This window comes from Chelon labrosus, assembly GCF_963514085.1.
Source record: "Chelon labrosus genome assembly, contig: SCAFFOLD_90, whole genome shotgun sequence".
NCBI classification, from domain to species: Eukaryota; Metazoa; Chordata; class Actinopteri; order Mugiliformes; family Mugilidae; genus Chelon; species Chelon labrosus.
In genome coordinates, this window is record NW_028181699.1 from 61,168 (window position 1) to 87,694 (window position 26,527).

A 26,527-nucleotide genomic window follows, 5' to 3' on the forward strand; every position below is an offset into this window, starting at 1 on the left:
GCTGAATTAAGGCTCCAGTCTTTTTAGGGTGTGGGTTTGAATCTCACCGCTGCCAGTAAGATTGAAAAAATAATATATAACAAACACCATTTTACAACCAATGAAGGAGTGGAGCTGATGAGGACCAAAAGTTAAAAACAAATATATTGGTATCTGAATCCGGGGTGGTCAACGCTTCCTGGATGGACGGTCACATGGACAGGACCATGGGTTCAGAAGTAAAATATTGTTCCAGTAAATAACGAGTGAGAACACAACGAACGGTGCCGGTGTCTGTTGGTGGATTCCTTATTAAAACCTGAGGCTGAGAATCTGCTGTAAAATTATTACCTTCTATAAAAACAATCAGATTCATTAGGGCACAATCAGAATCTCACCTGAAAACATTCATCAGCTCAGTAGAAACATGTCTAAATATTACGTGATTAAACATGACAATCGTTGTAGAGAAATAAGATTATTGGTTTTAAAACAAAAAGATGATCTACATACTTGTAGTGTCTCAAGATGTTTGATGTCAGAATGAAAAGAAGGGATGGTTTATGTTAGCTGTTTTATATGTGGTGCTAAAAACTGTTTTTACAATTCTCTCACAGGTTGTTTTGAGTTTCTGGTTAAAGGTTAAGAGAGATAATGCTCCAGTTTCTCCAAGATGTAGACCCCTCTGCACCTGTTTCCTGGGTTTAATGAGTCCAATCAGCCACACCTGTGGAGGGGAGAATAAATGTTTGAAAGAGGCTGAAGGAGATGCGCCGTGTCTCACCTTTTCTTTTTTTAAAAAAAAAGAAATAAATCCACTTTATTGTAACATTAATGGAATATTTTGAATTGAAGTTCACAGTTTTATTCTTAAATAAGTGGAAGTGACCGTAATGTTCAGTCTTGGTGATTCTTTAGTCTCCCTGGTTAGTAACTCAGCCTTCCTTCAGTTCACTCATTTGTTGTTTTGGGAGTAATCCTGGGTGGAGAAATGTTTCTCTGGCGGGGGAAAGCTTGTCTGGACCTCAGCCATGTGGTTGGGGTTTATTGATTTTCAGCTTTTAAAGCCGGAAGATACACAGCCTGGCCAAGTCTCCATGTGGATTTAACTAATAAACAGGTAGGAGCCTCCTATTGGATAATTACTGCATGGGTGATTATCTTTCAGCTGACAACAAGTTATTTAAGCCCAACTGATGCAATGAGTAGCTTCTCATTTCTTCAACAACCATGTCTAAAGACACATCCTGTGGTCGTCTGTTTGAGAAGGGTCAAATCATTGGCATGCATCAAGCAGAGAAAACATCTAAGGAGATTGTAGAAACTACTAAAACTGGGTTAAGAACTGTCCAAGGCATTATTAAAAACTGGAAGGATAGTGGAGAAGCATCAGGGTAAGAAGAGAGGCAGATGAAGTGATGCACCCATCATGCCTAGTGTCTACTGTACAAGCCTGTGGGGGCAGTGCTATGATCTGGGGTTGCTGCAGTTGCTCAGGTCTAGGTTCAGCAACATTATGAGGTCAGCTGACTACCTGAATATACTGAATGACCAGGTTATTCCATCAATGGATCATATTCCAAGATGACAATGCCAGGATTCATGGGGCTCAGATTGTGAAAGAGTGGTTCAGGGAGCATTAGACATCATGTTCACACATGGATTGGCCACCACAGAGTCCAGACCTGAACCCCATTGAGAATCTTTGGGATGTGCTGGAGAAGGCTTTGTGCAGTGGTCAGACTCTCCATCATCAATACAAGATCTTGGTGGAGAATGAATGAAACACTGGATGGAAATAAATCTGGAGACATTGGAGACGATTATAGAAACAATGATACAGAGAATGTGCTGTAATCAAAGACAAAGGAGGTCCAACCAGATAGTAGAGGGGCGGGGGCCCTTTTTTTTGGTGTTGACTTTTTTTGGCTAGGCAGTGTATTTAGGTTTATGTTAGGCAGGTACCAGGGAGACTGCTGTGATTGTAAAGTGGTGGGTGCTGGGACAGGGTGTTTGGACTCCTTAGGATTTGTTGGGTTCTTCATGTGACTGGTGTTGTGGCATTAGGTGGATCTCTTGATGTCATTAGGTGGGTGAAGGTGCTGGGACATTAGTTGATCATTATGGGGGAGACTTTCCTCCCCTGTTATGTGGCTTGTGTTATCGGCACTGAATTTGAGGATGTGACCATTTTATTAAGGTTTCTCCTCTGGTGGTGGTCCTTTTGGTTTGTGGCTACTGATGGAGTCAGGTTGATTTATTTTTAAATTTATATTAAAGTGTTGTCTAGCCATTATGTGACTTTGGATTGAGAGTGGGCACTCAGTCCAGCTTTGGAAGAATATAATCATGAAATCCTTGTTAGTCATTGAACTAGTTATTAGAATCTCAGAGTAGTACAGACTGTAGTCTCTCATCTGGTGGACTGATGATGATGATGATGATGATAATAATACCTGCTCCTCATGCATGCTAACAGTGACCCTTAGAGGATGCCACAGAGGACTGGATTTGGTTGCTGTGATGTTGGGTCACTGAAGACAGAAAACCAGACTGACACCAGAGGCCCATCAACTCTTAAAGATTGATGTACTCATTTCAAAAAGCTTTGTTTGCTCATGTTTTTTATTTTAGCCAATAAATAAAGTTTCTGTTTGCCTTAGAAAATGATTCCATCTTTTAGTCTGGATGTTAACAGACGGTGAAACTGGACGGTCACATAACAAAACACAACCAAGGACATGAATAAAAAAGATAAAAAATAAAGCTCTCAGTACAAACACTGGTAAACAGGTAAAGGAGGAGAACAGGTTAATGCCTTCACCACAGACCTGTTGTGATCTGATGACACACAGTTAAACAACACAAACTAAAAGGCATTGACTGGGTTTACATCTTATGACACTGAACAAAACAACATCAAAAATCACAACGGTCACAACTCATCCCAAATAATACAACATTTATCAAATATACGGTGTCGTGGACTCATAACGTCCCCCACTGTCATTTCAGTAAAAAGCACGTCCTTCTACAAAAATACTTTTTGCTTTGTAAACGTCTGCAACCAAAGGCACTAGCGTCTCTTCCCACTGTCCCCTTTAAATCAGCTCAGATGAAATGAATCCTGACTCTTTAAATTCTGACTGTAGCTTTGTCTAGAACAGTTTAAATCTGTGAAACGACGCAGCAGCAGCCTTTATACTCAAACACTTTGTTGGCTTCAGGTTCATCATATTTAAACAGGAAACAGCAGCACTGATGCAGTCTCCAGGGTTACACCATGCAGTTCAGTAATGAGAACACAAAGGATCAAATGCTGATGGCAACAAGAAAAAAGAAGCTCCCTTTAAGAACCCAGAGGCACAAATCAAAGGAATGCTGAAAGTCCAGTTTTATGTCTATGACGAGTTGAGACAGATCCAGTCTGCTGTGCTTCTCTAAGCGAGTCATGGTTTAAACTTGTCAAATAGAACAGTACAAATGTTGTCTGAATAAATTCTGTCAATAAAACTTTAAGGACTTCTCCACATTCCAGGTCTAAAGACGCTGATTTCCTCATCTGTGTGTTTGAGGTATAAAAACTCAAGCTGTTCCAGCTGTTGACAGCTGTCATTAATATTTTCATCATAAACATCTCTTCCATGCTGTACATAAACACTGCACAATGTAAAATAAATTAGCTGGCAGCTAGCACACTAATACAACTACATTTAAAACTAGTGACAAATTGTGTTAGAACAACAACAACGATGGTTTCATGCTTCCTTTCTGTGTCACATCAGAGATCTTCAGTTAGACACTAGTGGCCGACGTCAGAGTCCTGGAGTTGAGGTCTACGCTGAACATCCTCATCTTTGTCTCGTGTGCTTCCTGCTTTCTTTGTGACTTGATAAAGGAAATCAGTGATGGCTTCTTCTCGTCAGTGTGCTTCCATTCATTTAAAAGTCCGTTATAAAATACTTTCAGTTCATAGACGAGTCTGGAGAACACATGAGGGATGTGTCACTCATTGAAGATCGACTCTGGTCTCTCGTAGCCAAAAAGTCTGAAATCAGGTTCATATAGTTTGAACAATTCCCTCCGTGCTTCAACAGGAACTGTGCTGAACCAATCGGACACCCAGGTGCTGGCTGTAAGGTTCCTGTGGGAGGTGGGAAACTCCACCACATTGTCCACTCGCAGCTGTCGTAGCAGGTGCTCAGCATCCTCCTCCGCTGTCTCCAAGTGGCCGACAAAGTCGTACTGAATTTGGCATGGATGACAGAGTCGATAGACTTGTCTCCAGTGCTCATTAAAGGGCATGTCCTTCTCTGTCTGAGGGTCCAGAAGGTACTGGATGAAGTGGGAGAAGGAGGGATGGATCCCCACCCTGAACGCCTCATCCACAGAGGCGGGAGGTGTCGGCTGGTTGGCGTATCGACGCAGCATGACCTGTGCAAAGCGCCGGTAGAAGTCCTCATTACGCAGCTCAAATTTATTCCGGTAGGCGGAGATGAGACGCACAAAAGGGTCACGCACAAAAAGGAACTTGGTGTACTTCTTCAGCTTCACCTTCAAAAATGAATTAAAAAACGGTTAACATTTAAAATGCGTTGAAGCGACTGAAGTAAAGGATTCATCACCAGACAGAAACATTTAACAAATACTCATTAAAACATGCAGAGTACAGTAAAGTGTGATACTTGCACAGACCTTCATAAGGTGCCTTGCAAACTTCCCATAACGCTTCCAGAACTTATTGAAGGTAAAGTGCATGCTGCTGTTGTGGACCAGGTCCCTGGGGATGGACAGGGGGTCTCTCTGGGGGGCACCATCCTGCAGCAGACTCTCACTGAGAACGATCATAAGGCGCTTCCAGTTACTGCACGCTACCTGAGGAAGTAGGACAGTGAATATTGTCACCATGAACTGTACAGAAAAGAATGACACCCCCACCAGACACGTCCCATCCGTGGTAAATGGCTCCATGACTACCAGAGACCTGCCTGTCCCCATGGCGACGTCCAAAAGTCTACACACAGTATTCACATACCTTGGGAACATAGCAGTAGATGATCCCATGTCTGTCGTCTACGATGAGGTGATCCAGTTCCTTGTTGGGAATGTCGTCAAATGAACGGTTTTTACCGGGAAACACCACGCTGTCATTGCTGCACATGTCCTGCAGTAAACGCCTCCTCAGCTCCTTTCATGAGGACAATGAATCATTAGCTCCACACATCATACAGCTCTTTAATGTATTCATAGCACTGAAAACATTCATTCATTCCTCAACGTCTGCTCTGTTCTGACTGAGGTCTCGTACTCGGACAGATGTTAAATATCCTTTACAGGATTTAAAGCTCAAATCTGTCAAAGAGGTTTAAACATTATTTGAATCAGAGTTACGGCTGCTGTCTACCCCTTCTACCCCTTCTACCCCTTCAACCACCAATACCCCTTCTACCCCTTCTACCACCAATACCCCTTCTACCCCTTCTACCACCAATACCCCTTCTACCCCTTCTACCCCTTCAACCACCAATACCCCTTCTACCCCTTCTACCCCTTCTACCACCAATACCCCTTCTACCCCTTCTACCACCAATACCCCTTCTACCCCTTCAACCCCTTCTACCACCGATACCCCTTCTACCCCTTCTACCACCAATACCCCTTCTACCCCTTCTACCCCTTCAACCCCTTCTACCAACGATACCCCTTCTACCCCTTCTACCACCAGTACCCCTTCTACCCCTTCAACCACCAATACCCCTTCTACCCCTTCTACCACCAATACCCCTTCTACCCCTTCTACCACCAATACCCCTTCTACCCCTTCAACCCCTTCTACCACCGATACCCCTTCTACCCCTTCTACCACCAATACCCCTTCTACCCCTTCTACCCCTTCAACCCCTTCTACCACCGATACCCCTTCTACCCCTTCTACCACCAATACCCCTTCTACCCCTTCTACCCCTTCAACCCCTTCTACCAACGATACCCCTTCTACCCCTTCTACCACCAGTACCCCTTCTACCCCTTCTACCCCTTCTACCCCTTCTACCACCAATACCCCTTCTACCCCTTCTACCACCGATACCCCTTCTACCCCTTCTACGCCTTCTACCACCAGTACCCCTTCTACCCCTTCTACCACCAGTACCCCTTCTACCCCTTCTACCCCTTCTACCACCGATACCCCTTCTAACACTGATATCTGTTCTACATGTGACAACAGTTGCAGGACTTGTGGAACATGTCTCTGTTCTGTTGAAGTATCTTTTAAACAAGTGAAGCACCATCACCATCATTCATGCCACTGTTCTCTTCCTTCCATTAAATATTTCTACTCATAATTATAATATTTATAGTGACCTGTCTCTCCCGGAGCTCTGCTGCCACCGGTGTCAGGTGGATCTTCCACTCCCTCCGTGGTATGTACCGTTCTTCAGCTTTCTCTGATTGGTTGCTAGAATCGGGTGGAGCGGGGTCGGTGGGGTCACCAGTTCCTGGTTCTAAGAACTGGTTAACAAAGGCATCGATATCGGACAAGAAAGACGGGCTTTGGGAGGTCTGAGGTTTCTGCTGGGGAGGGGGATGAGGGACTTTGGGGCCAGGAGAGACGGGAGTGTGGAAGTAGAGATGAGAGGCACCAACGTCGTCCCAGTAGATGATGATCAGAAGAATCATGAAGACGGAGCCGAGGACGATAAAGACACGGAACATCCTGGACGTTCCCATGGTGTGGGTCGCTACGCTAACGGATCACAGGCCGTCTACAGACAGCACCATGGCATCTGGGTCTCTTTATGTGGACACCACGGCAACGCACTCTAGGTATGGGTTGGTACTACAGGGTCACCATGGCAACAGAGTCAAGGTCCAGCAGCTCTGTCTCACCATGGTGACGGAAAAGGGGATGAAGTTTATCATGATGCTGAACTCTTAGCAGCAGCTCCTGAAGACAAAGGAACAGCATCATCACATAGTCAGAGAGGAAACAAAGAAGATTTAGGAAAAAAACAAAACAGAAAACAGATGAAACTGAGAAAGATTCTTGTGAATAAACCGTGACCCTGGTTGTGTCTGACCCTGACTAACCCTGATCCTGATCCTGATCCTGATCCTCTACGTTTCTGGACATGAAATGACGTCCTCCTCACAAACTCTCATCGATTGAAGCTGATGTAGGTTCGGGGTTGATTCGTCGTTGTTCTTCATCCAGACTCAGAGTTAAACCATCAACAATCTTCCTCCTCCTCTTCGTCTCTGCTCAACTTTGACCCGATGTCTGTCACACAGTCACCAAACACCCAAGTCTGACCTCTGACCCTGACCCTAAAAAAAGTTAGTTCCTGGTTTTACATCCAATCTTAATCCATTAAGATCCACCATTAAATGAACAAAATAATATAATAACATAATAATAATAATATAACAACGTTAATATTATCAATAATGTCACATTAGACCAATCAATACGATCCATCAGAGAAGCTGTCAATCACTTCTACTGCTCGATCGACTAAACAGCTGATAAGTCTCAGAGGAGCGGAGGGAACGAGCTGTTCTTCACCGGGAAGAGACGGACACAGAACCGCCGAGCTCCTAACCGACATCCGAGCTCCTAACCGACATCCTACCGAGCTCCTACCGAGCCTCCACCCGCTGTGGCCGCATCAGCGTACATGTGAAGCGTTGTCGTCGCAGAGAGAGTCGACATGTTTGTCCAGATTTCCTCCACAGCCCAAAGAAACAAGGAAACAAACACCTTCTCACCTCATTTTGTGCCAAACGCTTCCAGTGCCGCGTCAGCTGAGATTCTTCCTTGGAGATGGAGTGAGATCACGCGGATCATCGCGAGATTTCAGAGATGGGGGTTCTGCAACGTGAGCTCATAAATAAATAAATAAATAAATAAACCAGTGTTTTTGGGTCAAGTCCAGCTCAGCTTGCTCTGCTCTGGGATGATTTATGGACATATCTTCTTCCTCCTCCTATTCCTATTGCTCCTCCTCCTCCCTTTCTTTCTATTCCTCCTCTTCCTCCTCCCTTTCTTTCTATTCCTCCTCTTCCTCCTCCCTTTCTTTCTATTCCTCCTCTTCATCCTCCCTTTCTTTCTATTCCTCCTCTTCGTCCTCCCTTTCTTTCTATTCCTCCTCTTTCTTTCTATTCCTCCTCCTCCTCCTCCCTTTCTTTCTATTCCTCCTCTTCATCCTCCCTTTCTTTCTATTCCTCCTCTTCGTCCTCCTCTGCAGCAGCGAGCTGATAATAACCTGAAAGTCTGATGTCCTCTTCACCTGAGAAACACCAACACCTGACTCCTGATGTTCAGGCTGTTCACAGTTCAGCCACTAGAGGGCAGTATGATGCAGCCCATTTTATTCTTCATGCTTTCATTTAGGTCATCTTTCTTATTCAAAGTCACAGGTTTTGTTAATGTATAGTCTGTTTATTTAAATCTTTAATATTTGATCATAAATACAAAGGTTTCATGTACAGGGTTGGTTATTGTGTTTTCATTCTCTACAAGAGGTCCTGCTCCACCCAGATCGTCTTCTTTTGCTCCTCCAGGATCCGGTCTTTGATGACTTTGATGAGGTCCTCCGTCCCTGCCCAGGCCTCCGGCTCCAGGGTGGCATAGAGACAGGGGATGCCCTCCAGCTCCTTCTCTTTAGCCCGACACAACCTGACAAACTCCTCCTCCGACTCCACACGCAGAGGCAACTTCCTGTGTGGACAGGAAACAGGAAGGAAGCCGCACTGAGGCGATGAATGTGGTAAAGTCATGAAGCTAGTATGACTGTCAAGATCCTGTAGACGCTCTGCAACCAGTTCTCAGAGAGATTACTGAGTGGATGACTAAGGTACAATCCACATTGACAACCACAACTCAGACTAGATGCACTGAACATGTTTTTGACTCTCACCTTTCATCTGTAAAGGTTCTTGTTCTTGGAGCTCATATAAATAATGACTCACTGGGTGAATCTGTGACAGAGGAAGAGGATTTCTACGCCTACCGTAACTTCTTGACGTTTTTGTCACAGATCTTGATGTAGATGATGATCGGGTAGATTTCTCTCCTCAGAAGATCTTTGACACAGCTCAGCTCAGCTTCCAGCAGACAGTGTTTACCCTGAGGAACAGGCAGATTTTATATTCTTAAAAATAATTTGAATAAATAATCCAACCATTCCTTTACACTTACAAACTATTTTTGGAGGAATACAGGTGGACCCATGTCATGTAAAATATGATATAAAAACCGACCTTGGAAGCGACAGCCTCTATGTTTTCTCTGGTGATGCAGTCAAAGGTGGCTTGTTTTTCTTTGTAGTGAATGAAGGGCTCCACATTCTGCTTCAGATGAAACTCTTCTTTGGACAACGTGTCTACACATCAAAATGAAACGGAAAAAAAACTTTCTGTCAATGATCATAATATAAAAGTTACACAAGTAAAACTGTGCTCTATTGTTAAAGATTGACAAGGAACAGAAACTGTGAGGTTTTGACTCCAGGGAGACATCACACAGTCTATTAAGATACCAGATGTTCAAGTCGCCTCGCTCTGCTGCTGGTTTGTCTTTGATGAGTTCATTCTCTACGGATTCATAGTCTTAACAACAATCTGACATTTAACCAAAGAGGAGTTGACTCACGTTATGGTAAGCCCGCTGATTTAAAGGTCCCGCCTGTAGGATCTACATTCTCACTGTGAAAACCAGTTTGGTTTGTCTATTCTGGGCGACAGTTGAAACTTGGCAGAGCTGCCGCTAACAAAACACACTGACTGTTGGTAGTCTCAACTGGACTTCATTTAATCTTCACCTCTGTAGGATAAAACCCCGCCTTACAGGTGGTTACGTCACAGCGGAAACTAAGCTCCATTTCTCCTGCTAGATTGATGAGTCCTTCGTCCTCTGTGTCATTTTCATCATCATCAGTTTATCAGGTTGGACATCTTCCATCCTGTCTCTCTGGTTACATTCCTTTACATCGACATGACAGTGCAGTACAATACCTGACCTGAATCCTAACAGTAGCTTCCTGTTCTCTCCGTTATCCTCCTCTTCTATCTTTCATTCATGTGAACCCAGTGAACACAGCAGGATAATGCCAGGTGGAAGTTCCTTGTGAAAACATTGGGAGCCTCCTCATACACCGACCTGGTTTACAGATGTTGAAGTCCATGGCTCCCCCCATGTTGAGTATTTTCTGGATGATGGTTTTGGATAAGGCGGTAGGAGTGAACAGGACTGGTCTTCTTCTCGAGGTTCGCTGAGGTGTGACGGGACTGTAGGGAACCAGGCTCAAACTCCTGCTCAGTTCACTGTCTGGGTCAGAGGCGTCTGTTTACAGAGAGGACGGGTTATTAACCAGGCCACACAGTCTGGCTCCTCATACTAATTATACTAAAGTATACACGCTCATTATTAAAACCCTTATTTCTGTCATCACTTTCATGCTCTTTTACACCTTTTATTTTTACTCTTATGGCTATTCACTGGCTGACACTATTATTATTGTTATTCAGTGAACTGCTTTCATCTTAACTCACATCCACTCCTTCAGCTCTTTCCAAGACTCTAATTCTTCCTTTCAGCTTCTTGCCATTGTCTCTCTCGGCTGTTGGGGGTGGATGTGTTGGTGTTTGTCTACCTGTGGGCGTGGCTATCTCACCTGGACTTCACTTAATCATCACCTCTGCAGTATATGAAGCCCCCCCCCCCCCCCCCCAGTGGGCTAGTCCCAATGGTCCTCCTGTGTGTCCACCTTTAAGACCTGATCACCCTGATCTGCTCTGTCAGCCGGCTACCGTAAACCTTTTGAACTTTCCTCTGAGTCTGTGTCAAACTTAACACTCAGGTCTTTACTTTTCTATGATCTACTGCTTTCAGTGATGTTCAGTATGTTTTTTTTTCTGTTTCCATCACTTTGTACTCACCTTCTGGCCTCAGCATTTCCAGGCCTTGTCGTGGAAGTGTTGAGCTGCTTGAGTTGATGATCCTCACGCGTTCATTGCTGTTCATTCTCTTGTATTTGATATCCACCCTGCTGACAAACTACAATTCAAATCAGACAAAAGAGAATCATGTCACTGAAGTGATTTTAATACAGCTTTTAAATTGAGCATCAAATAAATGATGTGATAGATGGTTGATAATGTTGTCTGTGAGCTCCAGCACTGAGCAGACAGATTTTATTACCTGGAGTATCTGAGTGAGGAAGATGCTGGCCCTAGACAAGCGTGGACTGGCTTTAGGATCAGGAGATGGACTTGCTTCTTCTGGCTGCAAGTTGTTCTAGACAGACAAGTATACACAAGTTAAACTGGTGAATCACTGACTTTTCTGAAATATACAGGCAGGTGGGATAGGTTACAGAAGATAAACGAACGAATGAATGAATGAATGAATTAGAGGGCATGGTGGTAGAGTTCAGGAGAAAAGTGTTCTTTCCACCGCCTAACGAAATCCCCAGTCCGGGTCAGCAGTTCTCCTCCCAGACTCAACACAATCTGGGCTAAGCCCCGCCTTCCCTTCCTGAGTCGCCGTACGGTTTGCCAAAACTTCTTAGAGGCCAACCGAAAGTCCTTCTCCATAGCCTCTCAGAACACCTCCCACACCTGAGTTTTTGCTTCTGAGACCGCACAAACTTCAGCCCTTCTGGCCTCCTGGTACCTGCCTGCTGCTTCCGGAGTCCCCTGGGCCAACCCCGACTGAAAGGCCTTCTTCTTCAGCTTGATGGCTTCCCCCACCACTGGTGTCCAGCAGCGGGTTCAAAGCTTGCTGCTATGGCAGGCACCAACAACCTTCTGGTCACAGCTCCCACCAGCCACTTCTGCAATGGAGGATATGAACATGGCCCACTTGGATTCCATGTCCCCAGCCTCTCCCAGGATGCATGAGAAGCTCTTCCAGAGGTGGGAATTGAAGCTCTTGCGACCAGGGGCCTCCACTGGTCGTTCCCAGTTCACCCTCACTACACGTTTGGGTTTGTTAGGTCTGACCACCAGTCTTCCCCGCCACCTAATCCAGCTCACTACCAGGTGGTGATCAGCTGACAGCTCTGCACCTCTCTTAACCTGAGTGTCCGAGACATACTGACGCAGATCTGATGACACGACCACAAAGTCTACTCTTAAAAGTTGTGAATCCATCCCAACAATCATTCATTAGTGACCTCGGAAACTTTCAAACTAGCCTCAAGCTTTGGTTTAAGTAACGATAACAGTGCCACCACCAATGATTTGTGTTGTCATATTGATCATCTGAAGTTATCATCTCATACTAATATATTTAATCAGTTTTGCTTTATGTTGTGTATTTGCTAAAAGACAGATTCAAAACGTTTCTTACCCGGTTGTTGCGGAGGTATTCACTTTCATCTTTCCCTCCTCTGCACACTAACTTCTGAATCTTTACCAGGAGCAGCTGCTGGGCTCTGTATTTGAACAAACACACATATGTTTATTAAATTACACGCATGTTTTAGACACAGTAACAAATGTAATCTCATTTCTTCATGAAGGTTGTGGATCTCTGATATGAAAATGTGCCCAGAATGTGTTTTCCACAGTGTTAGTGGGGAGATTTGTCTGTATGTAGGAGAGAACAGTAGACCAGTTAACCAGTTATTTCATTTAAACAGGACATGGAAACACAGGGTTAAGATTACTTGAAGCTTTCATCTGCTGCGTCAGTGATTTTAGTTTAAAACAAACTCGCCGTACCTTGAGTTGCTGGGTATAGTGCCACGCTCCACCAGGTCAGAACCAGTGTAGGGGTCCACTCGGGCGCACATCCACTCACAGCGGCCCTGGTGCCTGGTGTCCAGCACATGCACCACCTCATCACAGCGCACCGTCAAGGAGCAGCTGTCTGATTGTCCGGAGATGTTGAGATTGACCCGTATGTAGAATGAGTCGCCAGACGCTACTGTCCCATCCTCCAGGTCTCTCTGGAGACGTCGGTAAGCTGGAGGGCAATATGAATTCATGTATACAGTATATAACAGTATATCCATGTTAAACTAACAGTCCAGTCAGGCAACACTTACAGTCGTGGTTGGCTCGATAGTGTAGCCTGACCAGTCCAGAACAGTGCTGCAACGTCCAGTGGGCTTCTTCCTGAGTACTGGTATCTAATGAAATACTTTGGGTTTCCCCACGAATGGAGCCCTCCAGCTGGTCAGACAGTCACAGAAACAGATGATTAAAAGAAAATTATAGCTCTTTTGCAAATAGTCCCTCAAATTAAGTGATTAAGTGCTAACAAAGACTAAAAAACTAAGAGGCATCTAAAAATAAAAATGATCATTGAGGTGAAAATGCATATTTTATCTGTATCTGTTTCATATTCTTCGAGAAGTATCGATGCATGTTGGTACAGCCACTGGTTGTAACTCTTACAGCAGACAGTGAATGAATACTTACCAACAGCAGGTGGTGGCCTTCTCGTAGCCCCGCTTTCTCTGCAATGGAGCCCGGCTGGACAGACGAGATGAAAATCCCGCTCTCGTTTCCTCCAACCAGAGTGACATCCTTCAGCAGATTGTCACCAAGCAACGACAGCTCCTGCACCGGCTTTAAGGAGGAGCTGATTCTGGAGAAGGAGGACAGAGACGGACGGAACGGCCTGCACAGAGAAATACACAAATTCACTCTCACACAAATGTTAAGTAATCTGAAGCTGTAGTTATTCTTGTGTGCGTGGTGACAGAAGTGGCTGGACTCTACCTCTCCAGAGAGAGTTTCCTAAAGATATTGTTGACTTGATCTAGGTCATAAGTATCCATCCCTTCTGACTGATGGGACGAGGAAGAGGAGTGTACGGATGGAGGACCACGTTGCACTTCATCCTCTAAGGGAAGATATATTATGTATATTTTTAACAGTGAAATAGTGATTCATAACACTGGCAGATACAAGACAAATACTAAAAATACTATCATTATTATTATTATTTGGCAATGCATAAATGTACATTACCAAACTCTGTTTCCATGTTGTCACTGTCAAAGTCCGAGAGGCTAAAATAGACAAAATGCCAAATTATTTAGACTTCAGTCAGAAAATTAAATAGAAAGTGTCTCAGATTCCTAAACAGATAACTTTGGTGGGACTTGACTTCAATTAGTTACCTGCGGGGCTGGAAGTCATGTTCCTTCTCCCTCTCTCTGCGGTAAAGTGATGCTTTCTCTGGAGGCTCAGGGAGGGTGGACAGGATGCTGTCGTTACGGTAACGCAGCTGGAGATTTTAAAAATGAACACAACCGAAGATGTTGTCACAGACTCGGCAAGCAAAATACTGCAGATATGATTAGTCTGCTCTAAGATGACTAGAAGCATGGAAACAGCCCTTTAAATAATCTTTTACCATACACAGAGCAGAGTAGTAGTTTGACTTATAAAAAATCCGTCTCACCATATTTGGTCTGTTGGACTGCTCTACACCTGAGAACAGCTGGGACGAGGGGGTTGGAGACAAGGGCAGCACTGGAACAGAAGAGGGATGATATGTGGGAGACATTGGGAAGCTGGGAGATGGAGGGAGTGAGTAACTGCTGCCATTGGTGTTTGGAATCTGAATGTGCAGGAATTCTCCATTGACTGGACCTGAAGCTGGAACATGAAGAGAAATGTGGTAAAACACAAAGGGAAGTTACAGCAGAATAAAATGTGGAAAACATGACAGTGTTACCTGCGAGAGGACTGCACTCTGAGTTGACCTGAAGGTCTCTGAGTAGGCCGACTGGAGACTTAGCTCGGTTCTAAAGTATAAAACATATCAGTTGAGGACATTAACTTATGTTCAGCAACTATACAACACAGGACCAAATTTTAACTCTAACTACAATAGCCAGTCATATTATTTAGTTATTTTACCATATTGGCTGTATTTGCCTTTTACTATATATTTTATGTATTTGTATGAAAAAATATACAATTAATTCCATATCTGTTTTTAAACTGTCACACTATTATTTTTGTTGTTGTTCAACATTAGAGTAAAAGTTAGAGCTGTAGTAGTTAATAAATGTGGACCCTGGCTGTTCCCTCATATCTATAAAGTGAGTAGTGGTCTGCAAACCCCTGCTTTCAGGTTGGGTCTGCGTCTGAGTCGAGGCTCGTCACATGAGAACTTGTCCTCAGGTGACTCATCACTGGACCATTCTGATTGACCCTGCACAGGTTTAAACTCCTCCCCCTGAGAGACGATTGTTGCTGGAATGTCCCTCGGTAGACTCTATAAAAAAAGAGGACATAAATTTATCAAATATTCAAAATCAGGCATTAGAGCAAACAAAACCAGTGGTGGCCGAATGTTTAAGAGACACAACATGAGTAACGGTGTCCACTGCGTCTCACCTGGTCCAGGACGATGTCTTTGGACATTCGTCGTAGGCGAGACTCCAGGGTGACGAGCTTGGCTTCTTTGCGAACAATCTCAATGTGGAGTTCATCACTCTTCTCCTCCAGCTCTCTGATCTGCTTGCGATATTTGTCTTTGTCAATGAGACTCTGGGAGAACTGGTGCTGGGCCTCGTCTCTGGCTCGAAACGCCTGGAATGAAGTCAAAATGTGAAGGATTATCAAACACAACGGAAAACACATCTCTATCTGTCTCTGTGGTTACCTGGTCCCTCTCCTTCTCCACCTCCTCCAGCTGTATGGTGATGGTGTCCATGCGGTTGCGATACATCTCACAGTCCTTCTGCAGTGTGGAGCACTTCAACTCCAGGTCCTCCTTCTCCTCCAAGTACTGCACACACAACAGACCAAACACTGGTAGAGTTATTTCCAGTTCACCAGACAAAGACAAGAGAAACACAGAGAAGGTAAGAGGACAGACCAGTTTGTAGAAGGAAGCCAGAGATGGAATCCCATGGGCTTATGTTTCTAGGGTGTGTTGTAGAAAACCTTTGTTGTTCCCAGCCCCACTCTGATTCACATTAACACACCCTCACAAATATACACCCACAAGACCATGTTGTTGTACTTGGTTGTGTGCATGTTTATTTTAGTGTGTGTACTTGTAACCTTGTCTCGTAGTTCCTCTGCTTGTCGGACTTCTTCATGCAGGTTGTAGAGGCGGTTGACCAGATCCTGTCTGTCTTCTAGAGCTTCCTGTCTGTCATGCTCTAAAATGTCAAGGATGGCCTTATCTGAATCAGGTAAAGGACCCGGCTGCACAACGGAAACAGAACACACTGTTAGGAAAGTGAAATGGATGATATCTATCTATCGATCTATCTATCTATCTATCTATCTATCTATCTATTGATCTATTGATCTGTTCATACTTGTATGATAGACTGTAGCTCCTGTAGTTTGATCTTGAGCATCTCGTTCTCTCTCTCCAGCTCAAAGATCTGTTCTCTCTTTGGTCGATTCTCGATGTCATTCTTCAGTTTCAGACTCTGCCTTCTCTCCATCTTACACTCCTCTTCCACTTTGTTCAGTCTGTGTTTCAGCTGATCAATCTAGACGACAGAGAGGACACAGGATCAGAGACCAATCAGCTGTGGAGCAGGAATGATCCAGATAAAGGTTCATACCTCCAGCTGCAGGTCTCGACTCCTCATTACAGCCATGTTCTTTTCCTCACTCAAGGTGGCGTACCTCATGGCCAGTTTGTAGTTTTCATCCTTTACTCTCAGCAGCTCATCACTGTAAGAGTTTCTCTCTTCTCTCAGCTTATTGTATCCTTGGAAATCGAGCACAATTCAAAGATTAAAACTTTATTGTTTGCTGTACTATATATATTTTTGGACACTAAATCAACTGAAGTTATTTCCTGAAGTTCAGACTTGGCTCAAAATTGAATGTTTTCACACTCGACCTGGAGAAAAGATGGAGGAAGTACAACCACCAACAGCTAAAATAATAATAGCATCAGTATCAACATAGATAACTGTGACTGGGCCCATAGTATTATTAATAACATTTACGTCCTAACTGCACTAACTTCCTTGTTTGTGCTGCTGAACAGTGTTCTCACATTATTTTTAGCATTGGTTTTATGCATTGAATGTGTTTGATGTGTTGGCTGCATGGTCACATGACATGACAACAAAGACCACAGCGTCCTACTTTCATTTGTGGGCTTTGGCAGACAATGTGATAGTAACATATCCTTATTAAACTCAATTGTGGGGCACCAAGCGAAGTACAGAAATACCAGTTTCAGGGCATGGTGGAAGGCTATTTACCACCTATCGCTAGTTTTGAAGCATTTACTTGTGAATAAAAGTCAGAGGAGAGACATGGATAGAGGGAAATGTCTAAAATAATAAGATGCATCTTTACTTTGTTGGAAGGCCTGAAGCTCCTGGTTGGCCAGCTGTAACTTCTTTTGCTCGACTTCCAGTGTGCAGTTCTTCTTGCTGAGCTCAACCTGCTGGAGGGTCTTGACTTTGGACTGCTGCTGTAGCTTCACTACTTCGTTCATCAGAAACTGGGTCAGACCTTCATGACCCTCCTCCACTGCAGTGAAGAAATAGATTTTATTATGTGCTGCGTAACACTGCATCTTCTCTGTATAATGTCATAGGATTGTACTTTAGGTTAATTTGTACAAATCTTCATCTGTCATCACATAGTTTGTTGAAAACTCTTAAACAGAATAAAACATTAAATGTGTTGGATTTCTTGCCACCAATAGGCTACTACTACGTGAATGTTGATGCATGTACACATGTTCCTCTCACCTACGATGGTGGAGAATCGTCGCGTTGGTTCCTTCCCTGTGACCAGTTTGTACAACTCAGGGTAGTAAAACTCCAGACTTTCCAGAAACACTACATACCCTCGCTCTCCTTTAGTGTGGAGGATGTCGAGTAGGCGGCCTGGCAGAGGGTTGATTAACACACTTTAAGGTTGACACACAAAAGGCAAAGCTCCTGCTGTTCATGGGTTGTGTTGAGCATCACATTTTAACAGATAATCAAACCAATCATTGGTTTATGACCTGCAGCATGGACTCTACAGATCAACACACACAGACACATCTTTCTACTGCAAGATATCTTTCTACTTACTTGTGCGGTTTGCTTTTGAGACCAACAGCATGGAGTTGAGAATCTCATCCTCATCCTGTTCATCCAGGGCTTTGCACTGACGAAGGTACGGAGTGAGCTTTGCTGGGTAGATGTTGCGACACAAGTCGTAGCGTTTGCACTCTACCTTCTCCCATAGCGCGTCCACATCCTCAGAGGTCCCATTCTCCATCTTTATACCCTGAGATCAGCCAAACAAACGAGGGTTATTAGCAATGCAGTGCGATTTATTAATACACGTGTTTGTCTCTCACTGTGACAAAGCTTCTTACTCACATGGCACATGTCATTTTTTATATGTAACAACCTCCTGATATTATATGAAAGACTTCTTCTGTGTAACAGTCAGGCGTTGGTACAAAATGGTGAATGAAAAAGAGGAACAAGGAGGATGTTTATTTTGGGTTCAGACACTCCCCATGATAAACTTGTCTTAGTTCACTGTCAGCTGTCAGTAAAACTACATATTACATTTTCAAATATACTTTGGTCTACACTGAAATATTTAATGGACTGCCATCAAATTTAGGACACATCCACGCTGTCAGAGACATTAATGACTGACTGAGCGTTCTCACAACTTTGCCTCTATTATCACAAGTATACCGACTTTTAACATTTTCCGGACAATTCATAAAACAATATTTGATCCACATGTGTTTACTGTGTTTCGCTTGATGAAGCTATGATCTGTTTACGTTAATGTGCAACAATACATTATTATTATTTAACTCCCACTACATGCTATAAAATGTTTCTGACTTATGCTAAGCTAACATACTGGATGTAGCCTGCATTATATGTTTCACATTGAGACCAACAGTAATAGTTGCTCTCTGGAAATAACAAATGACTGTCTGCATTAAGAAGTGAAGTAAACATACAGCAGCACTCTCTTCTGACACACTGTCCTTTTTTAAACTTCTGTTCTGATATTAACAAACATATACAAAATACCTGCTGATCAAAACCAACTGTTTCTGTTTCAAATAAAAAACATGTAAATTGATAAAAGTAGCACCATAATGATGATGTAACCACCAGCCTGACCTTCTACTCAGCTCCCTGAATTAATTCATAAAATAACTAAACTCTTTTGCCAGACTTTGTCAGAAAAGAGTAGAGGGCTCCAGAGGTAAGATCTCCAAGTCATTCATTGATCTTCAGTCATTCATTCGTTGTCATACAACCGTACAATCCCTATAAGTCTAAGTAAAATAATGATGCAACCAGCTGGTCCATTTAATCTGAAATGTTATTGCAGCAACTTTAAACTCCTTTGTCTTTCAGGAGCTGCCTGCAGACCCTTGTCCCATGAGATTGGGCATGGTTGGGGCCCCCTAGAGGATGTGGATCCCTCAGGCCCTCCTCATGAAATCTGTAAGTCTCTTTCTAATTGTATGGTCAGAGACATTCCCGCCAGGGGCCTGTTAGAAGTCATGTTGCTGAAGGTCATGCTGTTAGTGGACATACTGTTGGAGGTCATGTTGCTGGAGATCATGTTGTTGGAAGTCATGCTGTTGGAGATCATGTTGTTGGAGATCATGTTGTTGGAGATCATGTTGTTGGAACTCATGCTGTTGGAGATCATGTTGTTGGAGATCATGTTGTTGGAGATCCTGCTGTTGGAGGTCATGTTGTTGGAGATCATGTTGTTGGAGATCCTGCTGTTGGAGGTCATGTTGGTGTAGATCATACTGTCGGAAGTCATGTTGTTGGAGATCATGTTGGTGGAGCTCATGTTGTTGGAGATCATGTTGGTGTAGATCATACTGTCGGAAGTCATGTTGTTGGAGATCATGTTGGTGGAGCTCATGTTGTTGGAGGTCATGTTGGTGTAGATCATACTGTCGGAAGTCATGTTGTTGGAGATCCTGCTGTTGAAGGTCATGTTGTTGGAGATCATGTTGTTGGAGATCCTGCTGTTGGAGGTCATGTTGGTGTAGGTCATACTGTCGGAAGTCATGTTGTTGGAGATCCTGCTGTTGGAGGTCATGTTGGTGTAGATCATACTGTCGGAAGTCATGTTGTTGGAGATCCTGCTGTTGGAGGTCATGTTGTTGGAGATCATGTTGTTGGAGATCCTGCTGTTGGAGGTCATGTTGGTGTAGATCATACTGTCGGAAGTCATGTTGTTGGAGATCATGTTGGTGGAGCTCATGTTGTTGGAGATCAAGCTGTTGAAGGTCATGTTGTTGGAGATCATGTTGTTGGAGATCATGTTGTTGGAGATCCTGCTGTTGGAGGTCATGTTGGTGTAGGTCATACTGTCGGAAGTCATGTTGTTGGAGATCCTGCTGTTGGAGGTCATGTTGGTGTAGATCATACTGTCGGAAGTCATGTTGTTGGAGATCCTGCTGTTGGAGGTCATGTTGTTGGAGATCATGTTGTTGGAGATCCTGCTGTTGGAGGTCATGTTGGTGTAGATCATACTGTCGGAAGTCATGTTGTTGGAGATCATGTTGGTGGAGCTCATGTTGTTGGAGATCAAGCTGTTGGAAGTCATGCTTTGGAGATCATGTTGTTGGAGATCATGTTGGTGGAGATCATGCTTTGGAGATCATGTTGTTGGAAGTCATGTTGTTGGAGATCATGTTGTTGGAAGTCATGTTGTTGGAGATCATGTTGGTGGAGATCATACTGTTGGAGATCATGTTGGTGGAGATCATGTTGGTGGAGATCATGTTTCTGATTGTATGGTCAGAGACCATCCCACCAGGGGCCTGCTGTAAAATTCCTCTCCTGGGAACACAAACACACACACACCCGCACACCTACACACACACACACACTCACACACACACACACATTTGCATGCTGTCTGGTTGGTGGGTGTTATCTTACAATCCTGCTTTGTGATGTGCAGCCAACAGTTAGGCAAATCAAGGAGGTCTGATGTAAACACACAATCACCCTCACACTTCATCCTCTCATCTGAACTGACTCAGACTCAGAGTACAGAAATGAAGTGGTCAAACTCTGGGCGAATACATTTCACAGCTGAACTTCAGCCCGTCTCGGGAATTATTTATTTACTTATGTATTATTATTATTATTATTATTATTAGTAGTAGTAGTAGTAATCAATGCTACAATTCAAACCCAGCAGAAACGTCAGCTTGAAGCTATTATTTGTATTTAGAGCATGAACTGTCACAGTCATTTCCACTACAGATGATAAAACCACACACACACACACACAGCGTCAGTTCAGTAGCCACATGCATGTTTCCTCTTCTCTCTTCTCTTATTTTGGAGTTCATTACCGAGAAAGCTCTTCCTTGCTTCCTCCTTTTCAGACCAGATGTGAGTAGCAGCTCTCTTCCTCTTTTTTTCTTTTAGTCTTCTCAGTCATCCTCTCTTCCTCTCTTATTTATGCGCCTGTGGTCAGGGGAGGTGATTGTCCTTTGCAGATCTGTGTCTATGTGTCTTTAAACTAAACCTTCATTTTCCTTTTTCCACTAATTTCAAACAGACAAAGACAGCAACTGTATTCTGAACCTTCTTGCTAATTCTGATTTTCCTTATTAATTTGACCCTGCTCCGCACAGTTTACCACCACCTTGTTGCACCCTCAGGCCTCTTACACATCTAATTATTTCGGATAGAAAACAAATACACATATTACTGTCCTACAAATGTTTGTGTTATGTCTTTAGTTTCACCAAATGTTTGAGTTGTTATATGTGATGCGGCATATTCATTGAGGAGAGGATAGCCTACAACCGACATACAAGACTCTTCCCTAACCCTTTCACTTGTTAAACACATAGTGTTCAGTATGATCACAACTAAAATGGTCGGACTCCATGTTTAAAACATAACACAACTCTGTCAGTGCCACATGCCAAGTGAATTTAACTGGGAGGTTTTAGAGATTTTTTACGTTTTTTTAATTATGTCCTACTTCCTTCTGTAAGCACCAAGAGTTAGGGTTAACTCTACCGAAGCCTTTATCATCTAAAATCATCTGAATGACGTCACCTTCTATCAGTGCATCAGTCTATGTTATTATTTAAGACTGTGTAACCGGGATGGTCCTTGTTCTGAGCCCCGGCCCTTTCAAAGAGTTAAAGCTGTTGCGGCAAGTTCAGAGTTTTAAACACTTTATGGTTTGTAACCTTTTTGTCAGGAGACATCTACCACAAAGTTGCATGTAGAATTACTGACTGTCAGTATGTTGATGTGTGAAATACCGACAATTATAAATATAGTGTGGTTAAGAAGTATTTGCGTCCTTTAGAATTTTCTACATTTCGTCATGAAAATTATTCAAAACATCTGAGGATGACAAGCCCTGAAAGTGGGCAAAGAAAACCCAGTCAAACTCATGAAACACATAATACACACAAACACACAATATTATATTAGTGTGTTGTTTGTTTAGTCATCAAAAAGAGCCAATATTACATATCAGAGAGGTGCTCCTCTAGGATTAAATCAGAGTCCATGTGTTCAGAAGTGTTTCCATCAATGTAATGAGACTCAGGTGTGGTTCAGTTCCTGGTTTAGTTTAAATAAATCAGGGATTTGTCTCAGTCTGATCTTCACATGTTTGTGGAAGTGTATGATGGCAATGGGGGAACTTCTAAGCAGCTAAAGGCCTCTCTCTCATTGGCTAATGTTAATGTTGATGAATCCACTGAACAACCATGGTGTGATGGACAAAGACACTGCTCTCCAAAAAGAACATTTCTAAACATCATGTGGACAAGACAGAAGACTATTGGGACAATGTTTAGTGGACAGATGAGACCAAAGTAGAATAGTTTGGTTTAAATGAGATGAAACAACACTGCATCATTCCAGCATCAGAACCTCATCCCTCCATCAAACATGGGGGTGCTAATGTCCTGGTTTGGGCCTGTTCTGCTGCATCTGGACCAGGACGGCTTGTCCTCATTGATGGACCAATGAATTGTGAATTCTACCAGTGAACTCTAAAAGAAAATGTCAGGACATCTGTCCATGAGCTGAATGTGAAGAGAAACTGGGTCATGCAGCAAGACAACGAGCCCAAGAACACAAGTGGTTCTACAAAAGAACGGTTAAAGAAGAACAAGATGAATGTTTAGTATAACATTTCAGGCTTCTCTTTGTCTACTTTCAGGACCTGTGAAAAGCCACTGATGTTTCAAATGATTCTGATGATGTGGAAAATTCTGAGGGGTGCAATACTTTTAAGCGGCAATGTCTGTGTTGACCATGACCATATGTATGAGATCAGTAAGTGATGCAGTAATATGATTGGCTGAGGTCAACAGAGCACCAGGAAAGTTGAGTTGTCCACACAGAAACATCAAGTTTGAACTCTGTAGAAACCGAGGAAATAAAGTCACGGTGGATGGAGGTTCTCTGAAGGTTTTTATATAAAGTCTGGTGATCTCTGCAAAGAACCATCTTATATTTATAATATTACACACAGAATAAAACTCTGACTTACAGAGGCTGAATTAGTTTACAACAGGAACAAAATCTATTTTTTTTTCTAGCTGCATATGCTGCTGCCATTCATCACATAATGACATTTAATGAATGAAGAAGCAGATGAATACATGAATCAAGCCACTGTGTTCTCACTGAGTCCATTGTTTCCTGCACCTGCTGAGGAATCCTGGTCATCCTGAGAATCCCTGAGACTCTGATGACAGACTTTCAGCTCCAATAACCCTCCAGTACCAGCAGCTCTAAGGTCTCTAACCAGCAGCTCTTAACTACTAACAATTAATACCATGAACTACCTATACGATAAAGCTACCTATATGATAACCTTGGTCTGTCCAAGCTAATAACTAACCATCTAAACTAATAACTAACCATCAAAACTAATAACTAACCATCTAAACTAATAACGAATCATTTAAACTAATAACTAATCATTTAAACTAATAACTAATCATCTAAACTAACAACTAACCATCTAAACTAATAACTGATCATTTAAACTAATAACTTAAAAATGTAATTTCCACTCATGTTCCTAGAGCTTCCTAGAGTTTCTGCTCTGATGCTTATTCATATGGTACTAGATCTGCAATAGCAGGACGAGTTTTACTACCATACGGTAGAACGAATGCAATGAAGAAAACAGCCTTTTATAGATCCATGTCTTTATGGAATTCACTCCCTTTGCAAATTCGTGTTGTAACTGGAAAGAAAGAATTCAATAGGCTAATTAAATCCTATTTTTATACCTGTTAATTATGAACTCTGGACTCTGACTTGGCACTCACTGTATTGCATTTTGTGTTTTTATCTGTAATCTGATGTCACTGCTATTCTTACTGTATTTGAATGTACAATATGTGATTGATAATTTATCATTTGTATGTTCTGATTTTTAATTGGACCCCAGGAAGACTAGTCTGCCGCTTCTGCGTCAACTAATGGGGATCCGCAACTAAACAATAAACAATAAACTGTTCATCTAAACTAATAACTGATCATTTAAACTAATAACTAATCATCTAAACTAACAACTAACCATCTAAACTAACAACTGTTCATCTAAACTAATAACTGATCATTTAAACTAATAACTAATCATCTAAACTAATAACTAATCATCTAAACTAATAACTGATCATTTAAACTAATAACTGATCATCTAAACTAATAACTGATCATTTAAACTAATAACTAATCATCTAAACAAATAACTGATCATCTAAACTAATAACTAATCATTTAAACTAATAACTGTTCATCTAAACTAATAAATGTATATCTAAACTAATAACTAATCATCTAAACTAATAACTGTTCATCTAAACTAATAACTGTTCATCTAAACTAATAACTAATAATCTAAACTAATAACTGTTCATCTAAACTAATAACTAATCATCTAAACTAATAACTGTTCATCTAAACTAATAACTGATCATCTAAACTAATAACTAATAATCTAAACTAATAACTGTTCATCTAAACTAATAACTAATCATCTAAACTAATAACTGTTCATCTAAACTAATAACTAATCATCTAAACTAATAACTGTTCATCTAAACTAATAAGTGATCATTTCAACTAATAACTGATCATTTAAACTGATCATTTAAACTAATAACTGATCATCTAAACTAATAACTGTTCATCCAAACTAATAACTGTTCATCTAAACTAATAACTAATCATTTAAACTAATAACTGTTCATCTAAACTAATAACTAATCATCTAAACTAATAACTGTTCATCTAAACTAATAAGTGATCATTTCAACTAATAACTGATCATTTAAACTGATCATTTAAACTAATAACTAATCATTTAAATTAATAACTGATCATTTAAACTAATAACTGATCATTTAAACGAACTAATAACTAATCATCTAAACTAATAACTAATCATCTAAACTAATAACTGTTCATCTAAACTAATAACTAATCATCTAAACTAATAACTGTTCATCTAAACTAATAACTAATCATCTAAACTAATAACTGTTCATTTAAATTAATAACTGATCATTTAAACTGATAACTGATCATCTAAACTAATAACTGATCATTTAAACTAATAACTGATCATTTAAACGAACTAATAACCAACCAACCATCTAAACCAAGTAATGATCAGGTTTGTAATTAGACTCGTATGATCTTCCTGTGTGACTCTGTGGCTGTTTCCTCGTCACAGTTGATCGTTTCTAAAGACACATGGTTCATGTTCATGTTCTTACCGGAGATGAGATCAAGACAGAGTCGACGGGAATCAAACTCGGTCTGAGCGAAACAAACTCTGATGATTTCCTGTTCCTCGTTTACTTTCAATCGATGATTAAAGTGACACAATCCCCGAAAACACGGATCATCTCCATCCGAAGAAAGACGAGATTTAAAGAAAGGAAGGAAAGAAACGAGAGAGCGCAACGACGACGGCCACGGAGCTGTGGCCCGACACTGACAGAAAGATAGACTGGGGGGGGGGGGGGGGGTGAGGGAGGGTGAGAGAGACGGTGAGAGAGAGAAAGAAAGAGAGAGACAAACAGAGGAAGAGAGAGAGATGTTGCGGAGGCGGTGTGAGTTCAGATGGAAATAATGTTTGAGACTCTCAGAGTTTGTTAAAGTCAGTCTGGGGAAACTTTATTCTCTCAGCTCCAACATTTCTGCAGTTTGGTTCTTTTATTGATTTCTGTCTAAGTCCTCCATGTCTGGTTTTATTTCCCTCTAACTCCTTCATGTCTGGTTTTATTTCCCTCTAACTCCTTCATGTCTCTGCAGAATGACTAAAATACTCAGACACTCAGTCCATCTAGAAGATTAAAGTTCACTGTTTCTATTTTAAATTATATGTGCTATTTGATTCTTTGGTTTATTTCTAATATTTCTATTTAGAAGATTAATTAAAACCAGGACAAATGGTATTTACATGTTTGTATGAAGAAACTGAAAACACAGAAAGAGGAAGTAGACGTCAAACAGAAATGATTTGTTTCTCTGATATTAACGAGTCATCAGAATAAAAACATGTTGAAGGCTGAACATGT

At 42.0% G+C, this 26,527-nt stretch overlaps 2 protein-coding genes across 4 annotated transcripts; both read right to left on the reverse strand.

Annotated features, from left to right (window-relative positions):
• Positions 1 to 2,130: 2,130 nt before the first annotated feature.
• Positions 2,131 to 7,807, reverse strand: chst12a (carbohydrate (chondroitin 4) sulfotransferase 12a). Of its 3 annotated transcripts, none has more exons than XM_084575220.1 (5): positions 7,069 to 7,807; positions 6,343 to 6,925; positions 5,015 to 5,167; positions 4,675 to 4,854; positions 2,131 to 4,533 (listed from the first exon to the last, which is right to left on the reverse strand). In XM_084575220.1, the coding sequence occupies exons 2-5, from the start codon at positions 6,706 to 6,708 to the stop codon at positions 3,985 to 3,987; spliced, it is 1,248 nt and encodes a 415-aa protein (XP_084431346.1). In that variant the 5' UTR covers positions 6,709 to 6,925; positions 7,069 to 7,807; the 3' UTR covers positions 2,131 to 3,984. The 3 variants fall into 3 exon arrangements, with proteins under 3 accessions (XP_084431346.1, XP_084431345.1, XP_084431344.1); XM_084575219.1 differs by having other exon boundaries at positions 7,747 to 7,795; XM_084575218.1 differs by having other exon boundaries at positions 6,343 to 7,807.
• A 309-nt stretch (positions 7,808 to 8,116) lies between these two features.
• Positions 8,117 to 25,924, reverse strand: card11 (caspase recruitment domain family, member 11). The gene is made up of 25 exons (XM_084575221.1): positions 25,721 to 25,924; positions 18,015 to 18,213; positions 17,685 to 17,822; positions 17,284 to 17,460; positions 16,533 to 16,681; positions 16,278 to 16,457; positions 16,015 to 16,161; positions 15,611 to 15,736; positions 15,343 to 15,537; positions 15,065 to 15,220; positions 14,675 to 14,744; positions 14,399 to 14,595; positions 14,115 to 14,221; positions 13,963 to 14,003; positions 13,711 to 13,834; positions 13,408 to 13,609; positions 13,032 to 13,158; positions 12,706 to 12,949; positions 12,332 to 12,416; positions 11,180 to 11,275; positions 10,918 to 11,035; positions 10,139 to 10,321; positions 9,241 to 9,362; positions 8,991 to 9,106; positions 8,117 to 8,698 (listed from the first exon to the last, which is right to left on the reverse strand). The coding sequence occupies exons 2-25, from the start codon at positions 18,202 to 18,204 to the stop codon at positions 8,494 to 8,496; spliced, it is 3,495 nt and encodes a 1,164-aa protein (XP_084431347.1). The 5' UTR covers positions 18,205 to 18,213; positions 25,721 to 25,924; the 3' UTR covers positions 8,117 to 8,493.
• Between the last annotated feature and the right edge of the window lie 603 nt (positions 25,925 to 26,527).

Excerpts from the sequence above, each read along its gene's own strand:
- chst12a (XM_084575220.1), bottom strand. The coding sequence starts at position 6,708 with ATGGGAACGTCCAGGATGTTCCGTGTCTTTATCGTCCTCGGCTCCGTC. Across the intron at positions 4,855-5,014 it reads TCTACTGCTATGTTCCCAAG|GTAGCGTGCAGTAACTGGAA; the intron begins GTATGTGAATAC and ends CTACTTCCTCAG. Across the intron at positions 4,534-4,674 it reads TTGCAAGGCACCTTATGAAG|GTGAAGCTGAAGAAGTACAC; the intron begins GTCTGTGCAAGT and ends TCATTTTTGAAG.
- card11 (XM_084575221.1), bottom strand. The coding sequence starts at position 18,204 with ATGGAGAATGGGACCTCTGAGGATGTGGACGCGCTATGGGAGAAGGTA. Across the intron at positions 13,835-13,962 it reads CAACATGGAAACAGAGTTTG|AGGATGAAGTGCAACGTGGT; the intron begins GTAATGTACATT and ends ATCTTCCCTTAG. Across the intron at positions 9,107-9,240 it reads TAGAGGCTGTCGCTTCCAAG|GGTAAACACTGTCTGCTGGA; the intron begins GTCGGTTTTTAT and ends CCTGTTCCTCAG.